At 36.2% G+C, this 21,963-nt stretch overlaps 1 protein-coding gene across 4 annotated transcripts in view; it reads right to left on the bottom strand.

The window, feature by feature from the left end:
- FOCAD (focadhesin) overlaps window positions 1-21,963 on the bottom strand; it is an 86,603-nt gene that overhangs the window by 11,654 nt on the left and 52,986 nt on the right. For all 4 annotated transcript variants that reach the window (XM_015849089.3, XM_015849086.3, XM_015849088.3 and 1 more), the window contains 14 exons: window positions 18,565-18,657; window positions 16,016-16,104; window positions 14,096-14,137; window positions 12,198-12,306; window positions 10,506-10,622; window positions 8,934-9,172; window positions 7,705-7,794; window positions 5,875-6,022; window positions 4,223-4,342; window positions 3,238-3,360; window positions 2,099-2,176; window positions 1,655-1,726; window positions 1,406-1,508; window positions 479-559 (listed from right to left, as the gene is read on the bottom strand). In XM_015849089.3, coding sequence (XP_015704575.2) covers window positions 479-559; window positions 1,406-1,508; window positions 1,655-1,726; window positions 2,099-2,176; window positions 3,238-3,360; window positions 4,223-4,342; window positions 5,875-6,022; window positions 7,705-7,794; window positions 8,934-9,172; window positions 10,506-10,622; window positions 12,198-12,306; window positions 14,096-14,137; window positions 16,016-16,104; window positions 18,565-18,657 — 1,504 coding nt within the window. The remainder of the gene's footprint in view (window positions 1-478; window positions 560-1,405; window positions 1,509-1,654; window positions 1,727-2,098; window positions 2,177-3,237; window positions 3,361-4,222; window positions 4,343-5,874; window positions 6,023-7,704; window positions 7,795-8,933; window positions 9,173-10,505; window positions 10,623-12,197; window positions 12,307-14,095; window positions 14,138-16,015; window positions 16,105-18,564; window positions 18,658-21,963) is intronic.

The raw sequence follows: 21,963 nt of genomic DNA on the forward strand, positions 1-21,963 counted from the left end.
TGTATTTTTCTTTCTTTCTTTCTTTCTTGCTTGCTTTCTTGTTTTCTTACGAAAATAGCCAAGTTTGTTCTCATGTCTCGACCCAAAGACGCATGACACAAAAAACTGCTAGACATGATAACCTTTACTATGTACTGTGTTACTTAAACATGGGGAATTAACTCAGTTTCCCAGAAGCAAAGCAATTTCCTCCTTCATTAAAAGCAAACCTTGCTTAATTGGACAGATCTTTTTCATTAGCACTCTGCACATAACAGCATACTTTCAAAAGGTTACTTTGCACTTTTCACACAGTTTTGTCTGATGAAATACACCTGAGGATACATGCTAATGTTTAAAGTGACCAGAAGCATAGTGAAGCATAAGTGAAGCGCAAATCAGTGCTTAGAAAAGCTCTCTTATGAATAAAAGCAGGTTGTTAAGGTCATATTTTAAAGCCATAATGTATTTTAGGCATTATACTCTAATTCCTTCTCACCTTTTTTTCCACTTTCAATGGCAAAGTCGATGGCTGCCCTGATAAAGCTGCTTTCAGGCAAGTAGCTAAAATCTGGAGGAACTGTGAAGACAATAAGACTGTTCATATGCTAAAATGTGTTAGCAGAGAGTTTAACTTCCAGCTTCTATGTAAATACAAATATCAAATGGAGCTATGTTTGAGCTCACTAAGTCTGCAGGTGATTCAAAGCAGTTAAACCAAAAGACTACTGATATTTCCACTGGCTTTCCCACTGCAAAGGCAAGTTAAACAACAGTGAAAAATGTCAGGTCTGAAAAACAAATTCAACAAACAACTGAAAAGCCACGGCTAAGATGGAACTGCAAGTCAGACCTTAGTAAGCTTTAAAGCTCCATTTGAAATGTAATAAAACAGAAACTGTGTCTATCTAAACTCAAGCACTTACATCAGATTATACAGAAGCAGAAAATCCAATCACTCAATGATCTATTGACAGAATATGAAACTTGTGTTAACTGTCACATTAAAAGGGCGCTGAACAGAACAGTAATCTCCAGCTTCAACTACGTAGAAATCTCTACTACTAACTCATTTGAAGAATAAGTTTCTCATTGTTAGTTTTTCAGTGTTAGCCTTTTTTTTTTTTTTTTTTTTTTTTTTTTTTTTTTAAATGAAATGTTATGAAGTGTAACAGAGTAGATTTAACCATCTCTCAAGGCATGGACTGCATAACATAGATAACATATCTGTCCTATGCAATACAAAACTTATTTCAATTTATCCTGAATGCTTTTAAAGAGTAAAGACAGAAGCAACATACAAGCTTGACTAACATAACGGAGAAACTTACTTTGATACTGCAAGTAAAAGCAGATTGCAGGGTGCAGTGTGGAGAGCATCCCTTTCAGCATATTAATGACACATCAGTAAGATAAATTATCTTACCAGATGTCCTGCTTTGCGTAGAAGACAAACAGGACATATGAAGGTGTCCAAGAAGTCCTGCTGCATTTGTCTGAAGGCCAATCTGCCCCGAAAAACTGATTATCTATTAAGACAATGAAAAAATGTTTTGACAGTCAAGCTGGACACAAAAATTAAAGCATTTCTTTGGACAGAAGTGGTCTGTTTGGTCACAGTGTCAAGATACCCTACTGCATTATCTAAAGCTTGAAAGATATACTAGCTCCTTACCTGTGTAAGGGTTCTGATGACTTCATTGAGCTTACTTTGAAACTGGGATGTCTGGATGCTTTCAGATTTTAGCTGCCAAAGGAACAGAAAGAAATAGTGACCTTTATAAGTGAAGAAAAGAAACTGTGCAGCAGAGAATGAATACCGAAAAGGCAGATTATATTTGCACGCATGCCTTTTTGTGGGGGAGCAGAGGAAAGGAGGAGAAAGCCTACACAACAGTAACCTTATTCCCAGTGATAACATATATGAGCCATATGATGGGAAAAATGGACCAGATTCATTCTACACACTAATTCATCTCACTTGGTTCGTACCCAGCATAGCTCACTACTAGGTGCCCTGGTAGATGGCAGCTCCTGGATGGATGCAGGAGAGATCATTTGATCTTGTCTTCTCATCAAATTTCTAGGATAAAAGTACCATCTGCATGCATGTTCTCACCTGTATCACGCCTCCTTCAGAACCCACTAGCGCAACCAGCCCATTGACAGCAGCCAGACGCTGCATTGTTGGAGAACCCTGGAAATGTAGTTCAGTGTTAATGAATCTTCGGGCTCACACAGCACCACAGTTGAATTTGCAGCACAACAGATTTGCTTCCCTTAAGCAAAGGGGATTTTCTTTCAAATAAAAGACCACAACTGTTATCACTAAACTTGCCATCTCAACAATCTCTTCAGATCAGACTCCAGTATGCTGAATGATTATTCATCTTGCTGAATGAAAGGCTTTATATAGAGACTTCCTTCCCCACTCTCTCCATCTAAAATAGTCACACATTTTTCTCTTACAAATGACTTCCTTCTTGTGTAGTATGTGTTCAACAAAATAGGCCAGTGAATTCGAGGTCTAAAACATTTTTTTCTTACTGAAACTCACCTTCAGCTCCCACCTGAAGGTCTAGGTTTAGAGGTTGCTTTCACACAAGTGTTTTAATAATGAGAAATTAAAATGATAGAAGCAGAATGGCAAGCAGAACAATTGAAAGCATGTTAATCTTCTGATTACACAGTTACAACACAATGATGAGTGGGGCTTTCAGCCACTCTGGACCTGTTCATCAACAGTCACAAATACCATCTGTTCAATCTAAAAACTGTACTGCAGTCACTGCATACCTTACGTACAGAGAAAGCAATTACCACATCATAAAAATGGATTACTGGCAATTTATTACTTAGCAAAATAACCATTCAGGGGAGTAAATCTAAAACAAATGAGACACTATAATCTTCATTTTTTTTTAGTCTATTTTTGTTAAGTAGCACCTAATTTCACCAGGTACCTTGATTTACTTAGTAACCTAAATTTTATCGTTTGATATTTTTCCAAATTAATAAAGATGCCAAGTTCTCCTAGACTTCCTAAAGATAAGCATTTCCCATGAAGCAAACAGCCAGAAGAGAAACAAGATTTTCTTAGTGAACTTCACATTTTTAATACCAAGTACAACTCAGCTTATTCAGATTGTCCCAGGTTTTCCTAAACCATTCCAACAAAAACAATGAAATTTATGTCTCTACTTTTCTTTTAAGATTGCCCTCTTAAAAACCCTCAGATATGAATCCCAACTCCTTTACCTCTGCGATCACAACTTTTATCCAGGCTGGCATTAGTTTGTTACTCAAGTCTTCAGCTTTGCCATGACCACAAACGGACAAACCGTGAACAACTGTACCGAGAGCTAAAGCAAAACCAGATGTCTGTAAAGTAGGAAAGACACACATGAAGAAACAAATCTCCCACAAAACTCTGTACTCTTTTCTGTATTTACTACTGCAAAGTTATGTAAACATTTATTATTCCTTTACAGAAGTCATACACTTATAGAAGTCCTGCTAACAGATGCTTCCATATTTTAAGTATTTTCTCCTGTCAAATGACAGATTTTCTGATCTTTGGCACACAGTCTGCTCTGAGGCCTTTCAGACTTTCTAATACAAAGATTAAAAGAATTACAAAGGCCTCGGATTCCTTATTTTCTACATGAATTTTCAAAACAATTGACCAGTCTAATAGAGGGCTTTGACACTAAAAGATTCTGGTTTTTTTGTTTGTTTGCTTTCGTTTTCTGGCATATACATTTGAATATGGAATATGGAGACTATTTATGCATTTTTGAAGATAATTTTAGAACACTTGAGGAAGAATCAGTAACCTGGAGTAAGTTGTGAATCTGGTTATGGTGATCTACATGATTAAAAGAAGATAAAATTCAGAAGGGCACAGCAGATGTGTTTTCTTTATAAAAATATTACAAATGAGACAGGAATTGGTAAGAAATGATGACTAAAGACATCAAGATCTCAGAAGTATCAACTTTCCTTTTACATGTAATTAAATACAGTCTACTATTATTTCGGTCTCTGGTAATTGGGCAGATAATGCATCAGAGGACATAATGATAAGGTAACTATATGGCATGGAGAACACAGTGAATATTCATTAATGATCAAAGTAGGTTAATATAGTTTTCTTCAAGTAGCAGCTCAGATATAGCAGGATGAGATATTAAATAGTTAAGAGACAAAGAGAACTGAAAAAAGCCAAACTCTGAATCATCACCTGCAGATTTTTTTCCACTAAGATCCGCAACTTGTTCATGGCCTCTTCAGCCTCTGCTGCTTCTATGATTCCAACACTGAAAGCAGAGACACAGGAGCAGGCAACAGAATAGGCAAGTACCTGAAAATAGTAAATTCTGTTATTCAACACTATTCAATTTCAATTCAAACAGAAGATGAACATTTTTCGTAGCTTGCAGTGCTGCCTCATTGGCAAAGAGCAATAATATATATTATTTACAAGATATGTCAAATAATCCCACAAAATATAAACAGAACAAAAAAAAATAAGCAAACAAAACAAACAGAGACAGAACAATCAAGCAGAAAAGGAAGCTGCCTATGAAACCTCAAGCAGGATTTATACTACTTAGGTACTAAACATGAAGACCATATCATTAATTCTTCTTTGGCAGTTCAAATAGAAAGCAACTTCTGCGGCTGCAGAAGTTTTTTTAAATTTTTTTTTTTAAAGCATTAGTATTGCATTTCTCAGTCACTAATAGTGGCACTATTTTCTGTTCTTTAGCAGTAAGATATGAAAAGTAAAGAAATTAAGTCTGATCTTTCAATAAGGCAGCTGTGTCAATTGTTCACCCTTCTTCGCAGCAATGCTATGCAGCAGGACGCATATAGGGATTAAAGGACTCCTACCAGTTAGAGTTAGCAATAATTGGACTTCAAAAAGCAGTGCTCAGATTGAACCCCTCACTGCATGTGGCCAAAGCTACCTCTTACGTACAGGATTGTATGCCAGACATTTCAGCCTACTGCGCCGGTGAAATTTAACTGGTGTAATTACCTATGCAATATCTTACAGATTTTTAAGTGATAAAGGTAATTTTTGTGCCATCTAAAATTAACTCATGCTGTTAAACAACTGCTGCATTTAATCTCAGAAGTTGCTTATCGAACTAAGTTTAAGTTCAGTAAAATGCTTCAAGACTCAGGAGAGAGAAGCTATTTCCTATCTCCAACTCTGCTAACTCCCTTGATAAAACAGAGGATTATACAACTCTGCTCTTCAGCTGCTGTGAGTTTGGATGTGAAGATACAGAGTGGTTTTTTGTGTGTGTGTGTGCGCACAAAAAACCTGTTTATCCTGATTCTTGTTAACTGTTGTAAACTTCTCCAGTTTCATAAGCTTTCTTTCTCAAGCTTTACCTCAGCAAGGTAACAGACTCACTCTCACATAGGCCACATAAAAACTTAGCAGAATATATCATGGCAAACGTTACTGAAACGTACACTCATATTTAGCACCACTCAGTTTTTTAAGTTTTCAAAACTTATAAAGAGAACAGCTCACAAATTAAAAAGGAAACAGGAAACATAACTATAGCAACTTCCACAAGCAAAAGACTCATATTAGGTTATGACAACAGCTTTCAAAGCGGGAAGCAGAAGGCATATTGAAGAAGGAAATAGGAAAGCTCTCTGAGAATAACTTGCTGTTTGCTTTCTAGAGGTGAGTAGCACTTTAGAGAACAACGTCTTTAACCATTTCAGGCAATTTCCTAGTGTTTGTTCTGCATTACGGGTTATTCCAACGATATACTACTAATAAAAAGCTTCAGTAAAAAGCTGAGTTATTAAAGGCAGCAAAGAAAGAAAAATGAAAATTTGAAATCTGTGATAAAACAAGTCACATACCTCCTGTACCCATCTGCTTTGATCCTCACTGCTGTCCAGGTATGTGCATAGTTTTCGCAGTGAAGCAGAAACGTGTACTCGTGATTCTGTTTGGCTACTGTGACTCAGAAATGAAAGAACAAGTCCCACTCCTAAAATACATCCAATGCTTGAAAGGAAGAAGGATATAAAAAAAGAATATTAACTATGTCTTGGCTGCTCTGAGCTTTTTTTTTTTTTTAAACTCTTTTTTCATTCCCAAAATTATACTTATTATACTCTCCACTCCTTTTTTTTTTCACTTGGCCATCTTGCTTGTGATTTACAAATATATATATATACACACACACAAATATCTATGTATACACATGTATACATACATATATATGATATCTCTGATTTCCCAATTTGTTCCAGATGTTTCACTGCCAGCATATTAGACATAATACTTTGCCATCATGACACATCTTTGAATACACTGTTACTTCTCTCAGTACCATAATCTGGCATTGTACAGAGTGACACAAACTATTATTATGTTGCAGAATGAAAGACAAATTCTAAAACAAAGTAAGTGGTTAGTATTTCAGGATGAAGGAAGACTGACATTTTAAACTCCTGTTACTAAGGTGAGTTTAACAGGTTTCCAAGTGTAGAATAAGAAAACTTAATGACAACTTTAATCGAAAATACCTTATATCCAAATCAAACAGTTAACAGCCTTGAAAAAACTCAAAAATCAAAGTCTCTGCACAATGATTTTAAGGAAGACTACTATGTATTTTCAATATTCTTAATAATCTGCTCTTTACTACATCCTTACTCAACAAGTATGCATCAACATTCAGCTTCTCATCCACTCGAACTTTGAAGTCCACAGCAGAGCTGCTCTCAATGAGCTCTTCTCTCAGTCTGTACACAACTGAGATTGCCCCAAATAAAGAACAGCATCTCGCATTTGGCCTTTTTGAGACTGATTAGGTTCTCAAAGAGCCCATTATTCAAGCCAGTCCAGATTTCTCTGGATGGCATCTGTTCCTTCTATCATACCAACTGTGCCACTCAGCTTGCTGAGGGTACACTTGATCCCATTCTCTGGGCTATTATAAAGATGATGCAGAGCACAGACTGCAGAATGGACTCTTGGAGAACATCACTTGTTATTGGTCTGGATATAGAGCTGCTGACCACAGTCCTCTAGTTGCAACCATTTAACCTATTTCTTATCCACCAAATAGTCCACCACTGAAATCCATCTCTCTCCAATTTATAAATAAAGATGTTGTGTGGGACTGTGTTAAAGGATACTTTAGATGGCCAGGGAGATGATGAACCATACTAACATATGCCTATCCATTTGAAACTGTTTGAAATACTTTTGCCCTTTTAAAAGATTATGAATTTCACTTATTTTCTTGCCTGCAGTTGAAGACAGGGTACTGATTTATGAGCATTACTGTCACAGTGACCTTTTTTTAAACAAGAAATAATTTAGACTGTGGTATGTATCTTAAACAGGTTCTTAAGGAACTTGGTGGATTCTTGCCATGATATAGCATTGGTTCAGGGAAAAAAGATTCCTTTTGATTATTATTTATTAAAGCAGCACTTAAAATTAAAATTCTCCTAATGAAATAAAGAAATAATATATGTAAACAACATTCCTATCACGACTTGACATGATCAGTGAACCTGGAACACTAATGAAAGTACACAGAAAAAGCAATCTCCCTATCTCTATATCCTTCAAATTCAGGAACAAAAGTTTGAATGGGAAAAGAAAAAAAAAAAAAAAAAAAAAAAAGGAGCCCAAAATGAAACAAAATTTAATGAGTAGTGTAAGAAACTCACTTGTACTCCAGAGTGGAATCAAAACAACAGTCCTCTAGCGTGTCTAGGGACTTCATTAGAACTAAGTTCATCTGTTGACCAGGTAACTCACTGCAAAACAGAAGAGAACAGAAAACAAAATAGAAATATGGTTCTGCTCTTCAAATCGTACAGGACATTAACCTTCTGCTAGGATGGAACATGTCACTAGATAAATTTAATTCTTGCTGTAATGGGTTCTCATACTGGCCTGTAAGCACTGACAGTAAAAGTGGCCATTTGTGTTACTTTCAGATAAACCTACTCATGTAATTATGTAAATAATACAAATATATTTAGACTAATTTGGTGCCTCTTGGTTCAAAACCCAGGAAGCAAGCAAGCATCAAGTACTTACAAAGTGAAAGAAGGCAAATAATAGAGAACATGTGAACTCAGGTCGACTGGTAGCTATTTGTAAAAGGATTTCATTTATATTTATATTTTAAGGTACTAGCTCTGGAAATCTGCCATCATAATTCATGATCGTGAATTGGATGCAGGAAGCTGACACCAAAAATGAAGAACAGTGCAGAGTCCTGCTGCATGCTCTTTAACAGCTGGTATTTGTTTCAGAAACATTAACTTCACAGAATAAATTAACAACTGGCAGCCAAATCTTTTTTACACTTTTGATAATGTAGTAGTTAAACTTTATGCGTACACAGACAGATGAACTTCCCAGTAGTCATTAAGTTGGACTAGTACAGAAGCAAACCTACATCTCAGATGCTCTGAAATCACTTAAAATTTGTGACCTTAGGCCAGTACTGAGGCCAATCTTCAGCAATGCTGTAACAACACACCATAAAGACAGTCCATTAGACTTCCAACATTGTAGCTCTATCCTCATATAGGTAACATGATGCAAGTGCATACTACGCAAGTGTACAGATTATCAATTTGAAAGGGACAAGTGAGATCTGCAAATCATTTTAGTTAAGCCTCCCAGAGCATCTGGTACACTCAACTACCAGGCTGCACATGCACCTAAGGGATATCATGACAATTAATCAACTCTGAAGGAATGCCAGCAAAATATCCAGAATAGCAGAGCTGGAGAGAAAAAGGCAATTGTAATAAAAGAAACCTTATAAGAAATGTTGCAAAACATCTCATGACTTGTAATTACTTTATTCCCTAGAACATAGAAGCTGCATGCAGGAAAAAGTAGAAAGTCATTTCTACACATTAGACACAGTAATCCTTACCTGACTTTTTCTTCACACAAACGTGAGATAAACATCCCCAAAGCAAGACCCACGTGGATTTGAACAGCTTGAGACTCATCAGCATTTGGTTTCCCAGGTAACATGGCAGTCAGCATATTCAGTACTTCCTCGACCTTCTCCTTGCATGATACAACGATAGCTGGCACCAGAAGAGACAAAGCAGTGGCTGCACAGCAACGAGCTATAGCACTAGCCGTATTTTCACCAGAATAGGATTTCTAGAAAAAGATTTTCAAAAGATTTATTTTTTTCTGTCCTAGGGAGGAAATAAAATTCCTTTTCAGGTAGTAATGTTGTTCAGTACTTCTGGAATTTAAAATCAATATCCATCCAGTGTATTTAAAATAAATAAATAAATAAATATTTTTTTACACAGAATGGATTTTAGGAGTGAAATATGAGCCACTTCAAATGTCCATTTCAAAAATAATATTTCAAACAGTATTGTTCCCAAAAGCAGTTTATAGTTATAAAAATATAACTATTATTATAAAGTTATAAAAATATAAGTATATAAACTTATATATATTATTATAAGTTATAAAAGTTATAAAGTTATAAAAAATGCTCATTTCTAAACAAGTACTTGAATCTCCTCACATTCAGCCAGTCTAACGTTTAACACTGCATTTGGTTTGGTGATGTATCCCCTAACAGCGATGACAGGTGCCATATGGCAGAGCTGCTTTCAAAAATTCATTTTTGCAGTGCTATCTTCTCATATGATTTTTATTACTTTGTTGATAAAGACAAAGCCTCAAGGCAAACCCAAACATAAGACACACTGAAAGGAAAAAAAAGGAAACAATGTTTGATTTGCTTACATTGCATCTATATTTCTTATATTACAACTCTAGTGGGATTTTGACAAACTCAAAACACGGGCTTGCGTGAACCTACTGAAGCTCAACATAGCAAGGTGCAAGATCTTGCACTTGGGTCAGAGTAATGCCAGATATGTACACAGACTGGGAAAAAAACTCCCTGAAAGTACACCTGTGGAGAAGGACCTGGTAGTCCTGGTAGATGAAAAACTGAACACGAACCAGCAATGTGGTCTTCCAGCTCAGAAAGCCAATGGTATCCGGGGCTTCATCAAAAAAGGGGTGACCAGCAGGGACAAGGAGGTGATTGTCCCTCTCTACTCTGCCCTTGTGAGGCCCCATCTGGAGGACTGCACCCAGGTCTGGGGCACAAGATGCAAAGCTGTTGGAGAGAGGTCCAGAGAAGGACTACGAAGGTGATCAGACAAAAAGGAGAAGAATAGAATTTTACATGGGTAGAACAATGGGTAATGGCTTTAAGCCCAAGTTGGGAAAGATTTAGATTGGATGTCTGTGGGAAATTCTTTACTATGAGAGTGGTGAGGTGCTGGAACATGCAGCCCTGGAGGTGTTCAAGACCAGGTTGGATGGAACCCTGGGCAGCCTGGTCTGGTATTAGATTAGGTTATAACTGCCACAGGGCAAACAGAATCAGAGAACTTCAGACAAATAATTCCATGTACAAAATACAGATATATGCTCTTGCTTTTAATGCTGCAGCACGTACCTGGTAGAACCATGGGAAGACTTGTCCTTTAGGGCGATAACGGCTATTTATGATACTGAAGAGAGTCTCTATAACCATATAAATCCATTGCTGCATAGGAAGAAAATCTGGTACAGTCTGCAAAGATCAAATCCAAACATTCATTGTTATTTTTTCTTAAATTGGGTTCTGAAAAGAAGCCCAGCAGCTGATGTTCCAGCTACAATCCATGCAGAATGACATTCTGTCATCCTTATGCACAGCATGTTTTACTTGACAACATCGACCCTGCAGACACCACTTTTGAACAGATTACTCAGTTAAAGCAAACAGCAGCTAGACAGCCTCATAACAGCACCAAGGAAAAAAAAACAACAACACACATTCACAAATCTGAAATTTTACGACTTCTCCTTAAGTTGCAGACTTCATGAACTCCTTCAGATCAAGATATAATTTTAATGTAGCCAGCGTGGCTAGTGAAGTAACTGCAGTGTAGTTATTAAGTACAAGAGTCTACAAGAATGTTTTTGAAAACTGACAAGAAAACCTGAATTCTAATGAAGTAGCTATCACATACAAGCTGACAAAAGACATCTGAAAAACAAGACTTACAGTAGTACTATATAGTTCTAACTAAAGATGGCACCTTGAATTGTAATCCACTCTTCTGCTAACAGACTGTGGGGTCCCTATTACATGAGGCTCAAAAGCTGTTTCACTCTAGGTAGAAATCAAGTAATTTTGGGGGGAAATTACAGCAAAACAGTGCATTTTTCTCAGGTGTAAGGAGTATCATGTTAACTTGTCATAACGGTAGGAACAAAATAAAGATGAATGGCTACCCAATCACCCAAACTATGTCAAAAATCTCTCAGACTTTGAGGCAGAAGGAATCAGAGTCATGTAGCATTTCAGCAGGGTAATGAGTTATTGACATGTTTTTACAAAACAAAGAGAGAGCTCAGCCCCTCCCTCTCAGTTGTGTTTTGCATTTCCATGCAAGTCATTTAACTTTGCTTTGTGACCAACTGTTCATATAATCATATGCATTTTGTGATAATGTAATAATCTTCCACCATTAGTCAAGTTAAAAGTTTCATTCAAGATGTTCTTCAAAGAGAGCTGGCAAAAAAGACTGTACAAGTTAATACATAAGAAAATAAACTTTTCAGGTTACAAGAAAACTAGTTAAATTAACCTCTTTGATTTATCTGGATCTGTCAGTACAAGATGTCTCTATTAGTAAGTGTATTTAATCCAACCTACAGTATATACCTGTTTGATGAGAGCTTTATCTTGACTAAATGGTTGATTTTAAGACTTCTCTTATCCACACATAAAATTTGGAACATCACAATTACCATAACACTATGAGATGCTGTACTGACACAAAAATAGTGTGTCTATTATGCCACCCTAAAACATTCTGTTGTATATGATTAAGAGGTAAGACAAGAGACTGGTTTGGCTTCATTGTTCACCACACCTTAATCTTATATGACAAAGCTATGTTTCTTTCCAGACGATGCCTACTTGCTTGACTGAAATCACTAAGCTGCTTTCGTACAGATCACACAGCAATTACAAGATGACAATATCAATGAACATAGTGAAATATGAATTACTTCATAGTCACTTACTAAATTCTCAAACATACCTGGTCATATCACTACATTCCACTAAAAGAATTTATTTCCCAGACTGACTTACCTCAGGCATGCCTTCAGTGTCTGAGGAAAGGCTGCTTTCATATTTGGCTACAGCAGCTGCAAGACCAGTCAAGGCTAAAATAGAGTTTCCTTTCACCACTGGGCTTTCCCTAGACATGAAAAGACAAAGAACAGTGAAGAGGCATTACAGATATGCAGGCAATCAAGCAAGTATCTCAATAAAGGAAAGTTATGTTACAAGGTGTCCAGTTGCTTTGCACCAAGCAACTTCACTGGGCTCTTTTCTAGCTCAACAAATGTGTAACGTATTTCATCTCAATATATATATCAACAGCTGTCTGCTACTGCTCAAACAAGGGCCATCTTGCAGATCAGTTGTACTCACAGCAATGCATTCATCATAGCTAGTACCATCTCTAGATAGGATGACACAAAAAGCTCTTCAAATAGAGACCTGTTAGACAGACAGGTGCCACAACAGCATCTATTTAGGAGATTTAGAAGAGCACCTATCACTGGAATCTTAGCTTAAAAAAAGTTTTGAATGAATTTCCTGTTATGAAGCATTCGTATCATGGACAGTATGAATCTCTACAACAGTGCAAACCATAGTTTTCCTATTAAAGAACTCAGGAAAAAAAATCTGCCACTTGAGAATATGATATAGGAAGTAATTTTATTCAGTTTCATGAAAAGAAAGATATCCATTTTCCATCACTTAAAAAAAACAACCAAAAAACAACCCAAGATGTCACAACATAATTCTGCTAGAACTACCTTTGGTGTTTTACAATGATAGCAAATGATCAATACAACTACAGGAGACCACTAAGAGCTTTACACTAGACCAATATAAGCTGTTACATATTCTGCATTAATTTTGCATCTTCCCTCAACTTCCCTCACCTTCCCTCAACTTTGCCCCTGATCTAAATATTTCATTTTCATAATGAAAATATACTCTGGATTTCTATATCTTCTCTTTCAAACGACATCTTACTGGAATATCACTGACCTTTTTCACACATTGAAAGTACTTACTTACAGATGAGATAGCAATAAATATTTATAATTAATTACTCAGATATGAGTTGCCTATAAATAATTACAATTAAATGTTAAGTTTGTTGTAAACTCCCTAAATCTCTTGCCTTAAACAATTTCCTCACTTATGCTACAGAGCCTTTTTTGTTGCTATCAGACTATATTTCATGACGTACATAAGAGTAATTTCTAAATCTATACTCTCATGAAAGACAAATGCTTTAAATTTAATGAATGTACAAATCATCATACTTAACTATGGGATCCAGGTGGGCTAATACTCTTCACTGAAAATACAGAACCAGTGAAGTATTTTCTTAATAGAAAATCAGTAAACACAAGAAGTTCTAGAGACGTGACCTATGCACTGGAAATCTTTCCACTGTTCCCTGGAAATGCAACTAACTTAAATAGTTTCACTATGTGAACTTCTGTGACTTAAAATTTATGCTTTCACTCTGAGAAACAGAATATTATATATTTGACATTTATTATCTTATTCCTCTTTCCAATAATTTAACACATGTATTTAATTAGTAGATAAATTATCAAACATATCTCTCAATTTCTTTAAGTAACTTCTTTCAAGATGAGCTGACAGGCAAGAAAACTGAGCAGCTGGGAATATCAGAACAATGGTTAAGTTAAAAAAAAGAAAGAAGTTCAAGACTTGATTCAAACATCCCTAACCTTGAGCTCATATTATTATTTTAAACCTAGTCTTTTCTGTGTTAATAGACAGCGCTCAAAGAACGATGTGGGGAAGAGCTACTTTGTTGAGCACCAGTCACATGAAAACATGAAACTTGGGAGAGAGACAATTGCAGGAAGTATTTTACATTATTGCCACAAAAGAAAACTCATTCTCATATCTAGTAAATAAATCATTCTTACTTTGAAGCACCCTTGATGACATCTGTCAACATATCTCTAACCCTGCAAGAGAGACAAAGAATTTAAACCACTGTTACACTACAGCATAAATTCAGCTGATTTATGTCTTACATGCGTCCATTTTTCATATTCTCCAAAAAACTTAGCGCAAATGAATCACAGTATTAAAACTGTATTAGTGCTCACCTACTACCCCATGTTCCTTCAGGCTTATGTGGATTATCATACAAAATGCTTTCTTTTTCGAACAGCAGGTTTATACAATACCAATAGATGATTTTTTCTTCTGTCACAAAGGTATTTCCAAATCACTGCACTATAATTTGGCATAATAAAATAAGGATGTTTTACAACAAGCAACTGTAACAATCTACACAGCGCTTCATATTCTCCTGAAAACAACTATGGACAGCTATGCTGTTATGGAGTGTAGTAATCTGGATCTATTTAAACAAAAGCAATAGGAATAGTTACAGTTTCTTACATGTGACTGTAATTGTTTTATAATAAGCAACTCTTCTGCATTTGCTTAGTTTTGCATTCATATTAATATGAATATTTTCAAGACTGAGTCATGTCACTCAGCCTTTAAAAGTTTTCCTTCTATATATGCTGTTTTTACATACTGTTTCAAATGCACTTAGAAACATTGACACCAATCTAAATATCAATGCAAAATTACATAGCACTAGTTTATATTGGGCTGTTTACAGCTGGGCTAAATCCGGAGGGCAGAACAAATACCAAATGGATAACGGAGTTGGAGCACTGAGAGTATCAAGCAATGAATGGAAAACAGGAGAAGACATAAAAGCTAAACTGGGAGGCCCAAACTTCTTGCCTACTTTACTTTCTCAACTGTTAAAAGGGAATTCTGTTCATTTTGAACATACCTTATATTAAATCAGTTTAGAAAACAGAAAGCAGATTTCAGTTCAGGGGAATCTACAATAGTAGCATTGCTCTAGGCATATAAAATGTTTTCTCTTAATTCCTAATGAAGAAAGGGATAAGACAGTGCATGGGTGCAGACTAATATCAAGTTTCTCGGAAGTACAGTTGAAAGGTAGAACAACAGAAAATTGTGCAACTACTAAAGAATCTCTTTGTAATTCTTTATAATTCTGGTTATTGACATGAAACACTAATCTGGACTTGATTTTGCATTGCTCTTGAGTGTGACTTAGGAGCACAATTTTGACTGAAATAGGCAAAGGTTATTTTGGTTTTCTTTGTACAGATTTTGGTTACACTCTCTTAGGAATGTTGTTCACACACTTATAAACAAGCACGGAGACACCTGTACTGTCCATGGACATGTAGCCCTTTCTCTGTGATGCCCTCCAAATTCCCAGCCTACCATCACTGGTCATGCACATGCATGACTAAATCCTGAGACTGATGTACACGGCTCAGCTGCATGAAATATAATTACTTGAGGATATGGAACAGAGTGTGCATCGTATGTTTAGTTTCAAACAGTATCTTCAGCTTACTGTATGAACTGAGATGTCTCAGTTTGTTAACTACATGTGACTTACATTTCTTACATAAATTCATGTTCAGTGAGGCACCTTTCAAAATCTCTACATGAAAGTTTTGCTTTTTTCCATAATCTCCATACTTTATAACAACATATGATGCATACAATTTCCATTCCTTCCAGTTGCTCGCACTACAAAGTTTTGGACAAAGTAGAGGGGAAAGTACATCTGAGCTTGTGAATACCAGCATCCTCACTCACTGTTCCTTGGTAATTCTTTTTTCTTCCCCCAAATGGCTATTTTATTTATATATTTTTTTGTCATTAGTACTTACGCAAACAGTTAAATTTGCAAAATCAAAGGCTTTCAAGTCTTGCCCTCTTCTGTCCTTCACTTGTCATTACAAGTGATGAGGAACAGGCAGGCAATTCCTTACCAGAGCCATGCTGTAAACTGCTTGTATTGCACATCTTCAGGGTCCTCTTTTCCATGTTTTAACTGCATCTCAAGCTCTGCTTGTCTTCCCTGCAGAATCACAGCATAAAACAGAAGTAGATCTCAGACAGTCAATCATCATAACACTTTTTCAGGAAACACCTGGATCACTAACTTTTTCCTTGAGGGCTAATTCTTATGTTAACCAATTGCTTTTGACATGAGACCCCACTATGATACACAACATACTATGTAAAAGAATTAGTAATTCTTCATTCTGCGTGAGAAAAAAAAATGCAGATAGCACAAATCGTAGAAACTCTGAAACGCCAAGGTTGGAAAATACCCCCCTATTACCAATATTTCCCACTGAACCATGTCCCTCAGTACAACATCTAAACTTTTCCTGAACACCTCCAGGGATGGTGACTCCACCACATCCCCGGGCAGCTTTTTTAGAGAAGTATTCCCTTATGTCAAATGACCAAAGATACTGAGAGATCTCCCACCTAGTCTATGGAAAGAAACATGTGCCCTTGGGGAATGGAGTATGTACAAGCAGAGAATGAAATTTAGAAACCTACTACCTAAAACAGTTTCTGAGAACACAATATTACTTCCTTGATTAAAAGAGCTCCTCATACTTTTCCTTCTTATGACCTGAGCCTCCTTCTACTTCAGTTTCTTTTTCTGTACATCAAAGAAGTTTATATGATGTGTCTAACAAGTTTTATCTAAATGTATTAGGCAGCACTCCCTTACCTTCATTCTCAAACCTTGATACAACCACAGCTCAACTTGTTTAGATTATCATTTGCTGTTTCTCACTAGGTTATTAAGTCTTAAGTGAAAAACCTAGGCATATAAGCTGTGTTTCTAACACACTGAACACTGCAGAACCAGACATCACTTGAAAGGTGTTTCCAACTCCTAGACACTAAAACAAAATGTATGACACACTGACCAAGTAGAGATCCGTATAAGATCTATGTTCCGGTGTCAAAACTATATGACATCCTGATTTGGAGGGAATCTGCAAGGATCACTAAATGACTCCAATGTCTGGCTCCACATAAGACCACCCAAAAATAAAACCATATGTCTGAGAATGTTGTCCAAACATTTCTTGAATGCAGAAGCACAATCTCAGATGAGAAATTCCTTGGCTTTAATAGTGTGTTTAAATCTATTACAATTTCCTCAAACAAGTAAACACTGGCTTAAGATCAAGATTAAACGAAGACCTGTAAGATCATAATGAAATTCAGTTCAGTCCCCAAAACACGCTGAATTTACAAAATGGCCAAACTGGCAAAAGTGCTTAAACATTTGACCAGATATACTGCAGACAAGAGAACTTCCATGTGTCAAAAGGGAAAATAACCTCACGGAAGTGCTTTGATAAACAGTGGACAGAGAGTTTACCCTTGGTTAACGAACCATGGTCTCTACAAACCTCTACCTCCAAAATGTAGAAAATGTTACTATGAAATACTGAAAAAAAGAAAAAGAAAAAAAAAAAAAAAAAAAAAAAGGAAATCCTAGAGAGGCTTTAAGAAACAAGTCTCGTTTCTCAGGGAGTCAGAGGGGAAGCAGCAGAAAAAGCAAGTAACTATATGCAAGCTACAATGGCCCCCTCTGTAGTTAAGACCTAAAATGACAATCTGAAAAACCACTGGTTGCTTTGTAATGAGGATCAATCTTATATTCCCAAATATCCCAAGTAAAAATTGTTTTGAAAAATACGCATAGAATCATAGAATCATAGAATTACCCAGGCTGGAAAAGACCTTGAAGAACATCAAGTCCAACCACACAAAGTGGTCCTGCTGCACAGTAAAGGGACGGTCAAAGCATTTTGAATTTGCTCAGCAATCTGAGCTGCTAATGCTGAAAACAGCTGACAAGGCATGGAGATATAAATCAATAAAAGCCCTTCTAGTACTACAAAGGGAGACTTCTAGAAAGTTACTTCTTACAAGTTTTTACATTATTCTTATACTGAAGAGAACAAATGACACTGTTTTGCTCTAGATACTGTGCCAGCTACCCTAATGAAAAGAAGTTCAAAGGTATTTCCTGTATTTATTATCATTAGATTGGTTGGAAAAATCAGAAGATTATTTCCTCACAATATAAATCCTTTTATTCAGCATGTAATGTTATTTAAATAATAATTTCTCAATACCTTCTGACCACTTAGTGGTAACATTATCTGAAATTTTCCATCCAAAATAATAGGGTAGATTTCTAGATGAAATTTCACATTCTAAAAAGCAAACTGCAATTGGAATTGACTGTATGGGAATTTGACACAGGAACTAGGCTACAAGGACCAGAACTGTGAACAGGAATTATACTTGTTCAAATAATTTCAGACTGGGCTGCTTGAAGACTCATTTTTATTTCCTTTTCTACAAATGTTTTAAACACTGCAAGCTTCACTTTTAAGTTGTTGTCAATTAAATGGATGCTCTTGCTGGAAGAAATGAAAACACATACAGCTTGAATGAGCATTAATATGCACAGTATTCTGTACCTCAGAATTACCTGTAGGACTGCACCATAGGTTCGACTCATAAATCCCAACCAAGACTGCGGCAACAGTACAGAGCGGTGCCATTCAGAAGGCTGAATGTTAACCTGTGCAACACATAGAAAGGATAGAAATGGTTATATTAGGTCTAACATATGCAAAACATACATTTTTCAGCCTGTGATTTGTAGGCAAAATTTTGCTAATGTGTGCAGGCCACTATACATTCCTGTGGGAAATTTCCACAAGTTCTGAATTTCCATGAGTTCTTTTTCTAAGCACAATAGGTTTCCACCTAGATAGTCCCACCCAATCACACAGACCCTAGATTCAGCTTATCTCACTAACAAATACCTGGCTATGGAAATGTGTCTGAAACTTTATTCATGTCAGTGGAATGTCTGAGTAAGAGATTAAATGCTCTTTTCACACAAGGACATATGAAGTGTAACCCCAGAGACTTCATAAGTAAGGCTAGCATTACGTTTCCATATTAACAAAGTGGTGTTGTAACATCTCTTTGCTTCTCAAATTTTGTTCAGAGGTTCTTTTTTTTAACATTCGTGTATGGGTAAACTTCCAAACCCTCCTCCCAGCCTTCCTCTGTGAAAAAAATACTTGTTTTTCTCTGACCCACACTGGACTGAAGAGGAGGTTAGCAAAAATCTGTCAACAAACTTAGCTCTTCATCACTGGAGGAGAAACATGCAATAAATTCATTAGTGGAAGCCAAAACAAAATGGCCCATAATGTGAATAACATCCTCTGGACTATCTAGGCACAAAAGAATGCACTGCAGAAAATTCTTTTCTAGGAAAACCTATTACCATCTGACAAGCCTCAGGGACAAGGTTTGAACAAGTCCTTGAATCTCTTGATTACATGAAAACCAAACTGGGAGGGACACAAAAGAAGTTGCTCCAAGGTGCATATCATCGTAGCACACTTTACACAAAAACAGGGATTGTTTCTCTTGTGAGCATGTAGAGTGTCTAACATCATTATTTGTTTAGCAGCATATTTATCATTATACAGCTCACAAGTAGTGCTCAGTTGTGCAGTCATGCTTGCAAGTGTTATTATTATGGCAATATGACTATGCTATTTACAACGAATAGCAAATACTTGAATATTGATGAACATGCAAAGGCGAGACCATATTCCTCCCGCATTTTAAAAATACTGCATCACCACTGCCTGTCAAAGCCACTATTTACAACATCTGCGTGCCAAAAGCAGCCTGTCTCACAAGCTTTTTGCACGAAGCATAAACTACTTCCATCATCTCCTTTAAAGAAATAAAAGCTGGCTGGGTAGCTAGCCAAAGGCCTAAACACTTATTTCCTTTAATCCAAAACATACATTCATAGAACAATCAAAACATATGGTACATGATGTCAACATGTGCGACTCTTCATTCTTATTCACTACTGAAAGACATATGAAGGAGTTAAGAGATAGTTTCCAAAAAACTCATAAGGATTGCTTGAAAGGCTGAAAGACTCACAAATACAGGCTACTCTAACTCAGGTATTTGAAAAACAAGCATAGTAACAGCAACTCAGCAGAGATCCAGACAGATCTGCAACCTGCGAAATCATTCTACAGATATAAGCAAACATCAATTTACTGAAGAGATACAGACATTATTATCCCAGTATGGTACTTATATTGGCAACTGTTAAGTTTATGAGAAATTTTATGGACATGATAAAGGGATGTTTGCTCTCTCTCAATTATTTCCCCTTTCCTAACATTTACATGCAAATGGAAGTTTTCTTGGAGCTTCTTTTACTTATAAAGCCACTGTAAATATTAAATACATAAATTGAAGGGACTTAGAGCAGTAGCAATGAAAGGACATTCCAGTGATTTAAACCTATAGAAAAACTGCTTAATGTGCTGCATTGAAACCTGATGAAATAACAGAAACAGCTAATTCATATAGATAGCCTGCAAACAAAGTTTTGAGTTAGTAACATCCAGGCTATTTTCTTAGATCAATATGGCTCCTTCATAGCTTTATTCCTTAAACTCCTTGTTTTTACTGCCTGTTCCCAAGGAGAACACCAAGGACTAAATAAATACTAAAATATGAAATGCACTCAGATGAGCCCAGGAATTCACTTCTGTTCTAGCCAATGGCTCAAATACCTTTTACCTGATATTAACTCCAACTGTACACAAGAGAAAAAATAAAGTCCTTTTTTTGTCTTTAGAAGCAATGTAATTTTAAACAGAAATACTAATGCATTTTATCAAAAGAATACAGTTAAGACTGCTTAAAGACAATATTTAAGTATTTTAAACTCACTTAGACTTTTTAGTTTTACTACACCTAAATCAGTTGACTTAGCAGTAAATACATGCCAGTGACCGAAGTAAAAATATTTTAGCTACCTCAAAATTTTACAAGCTCCAGTTCACCACTTTCACATTAAAAGTATGCTGTGTCAGAACCATCTGTTTTGAGATTCTGATTCAAAAGGTAATTTGTTAGCTCACAAAAAGTCAATTATTGCTGAGCAGCTGGATGTTGTAATCATCAGTTCTAGTGCACACAGTGTTGCTGTTCTTTTTTACTATATATTTTAACTGACACTTCAGTAGGACAAGCGAGCATTAACAAAACAATAGTTTAATGCTAAGAGAGTGGGAGAACCTGTAGGCTAAGAAAATCTGCACTTGGAATCTACATAGGAAGAGAATTGATCTTCATAACACTGCAATTCTGCTTATGTAAAGTCTTATTTTATTAAATAATGAAATACATGCTTTTCTCCAGAATATCTGACACTATGCACAAGTCCTTGCACACAAAACAACAGTGCAAATGGCTGTTTTTCTTTCTGGATTCTATGCAATCCCACTCTTTATTCACAGCTTATTATTCTGAATCTGCTCCAATGACATATTTCTCCACATTCACGTGGGCTTTCCCTGTTGCTCTCCTCTGAAGCATTTAAACACTTATGAAACCCTTATTCATACTTGCTTGCTCCTGTCATATTAAGAGGTATTATTTCCAGTTCATGCTTTTATTCTTTCGCAATAAAGAGGTGAAGACAAAATAGAAAGTATTACATTTGCATACTTCATCATATGCCTTGAGATGTATGTTGGATTTCATAATCCTATTAACTCTACCTTAAGGCAGCACCAGAGAGGGGTTTCTAGATCTATCTATTCATCTATTATGAATATCATCTATTGCAGATTGACACTGGTCTCTGTGGTTCAAAGATCTGATTATTAATTTATGTGGCTCTTTTTTCAGTTCAGAGGACCCAAAACCATGAGATGCTGCATCCCAGCCAACTGATGGGAAATTGATTTTATGCGCATCAAGTATTACATGTTTGGAAGTTTGCCCTAGGTCAAAGAATCCAAATTCAGCATAGTACACAACACCT

Source organism: Coturnix japonica, chromosome Z (genome assembly GCF_054131305.1).
Source record: "Coturnix japonica strain WE chromosome Z, WE-NBRP24, whole genome shotgun sequence".
Classification (NCBI taxonomy): Eukaryota; Metazoa; Chordata; class Aves; order Galliformes; family Phasianidae; genus Coturnix; species Coturnix japonica.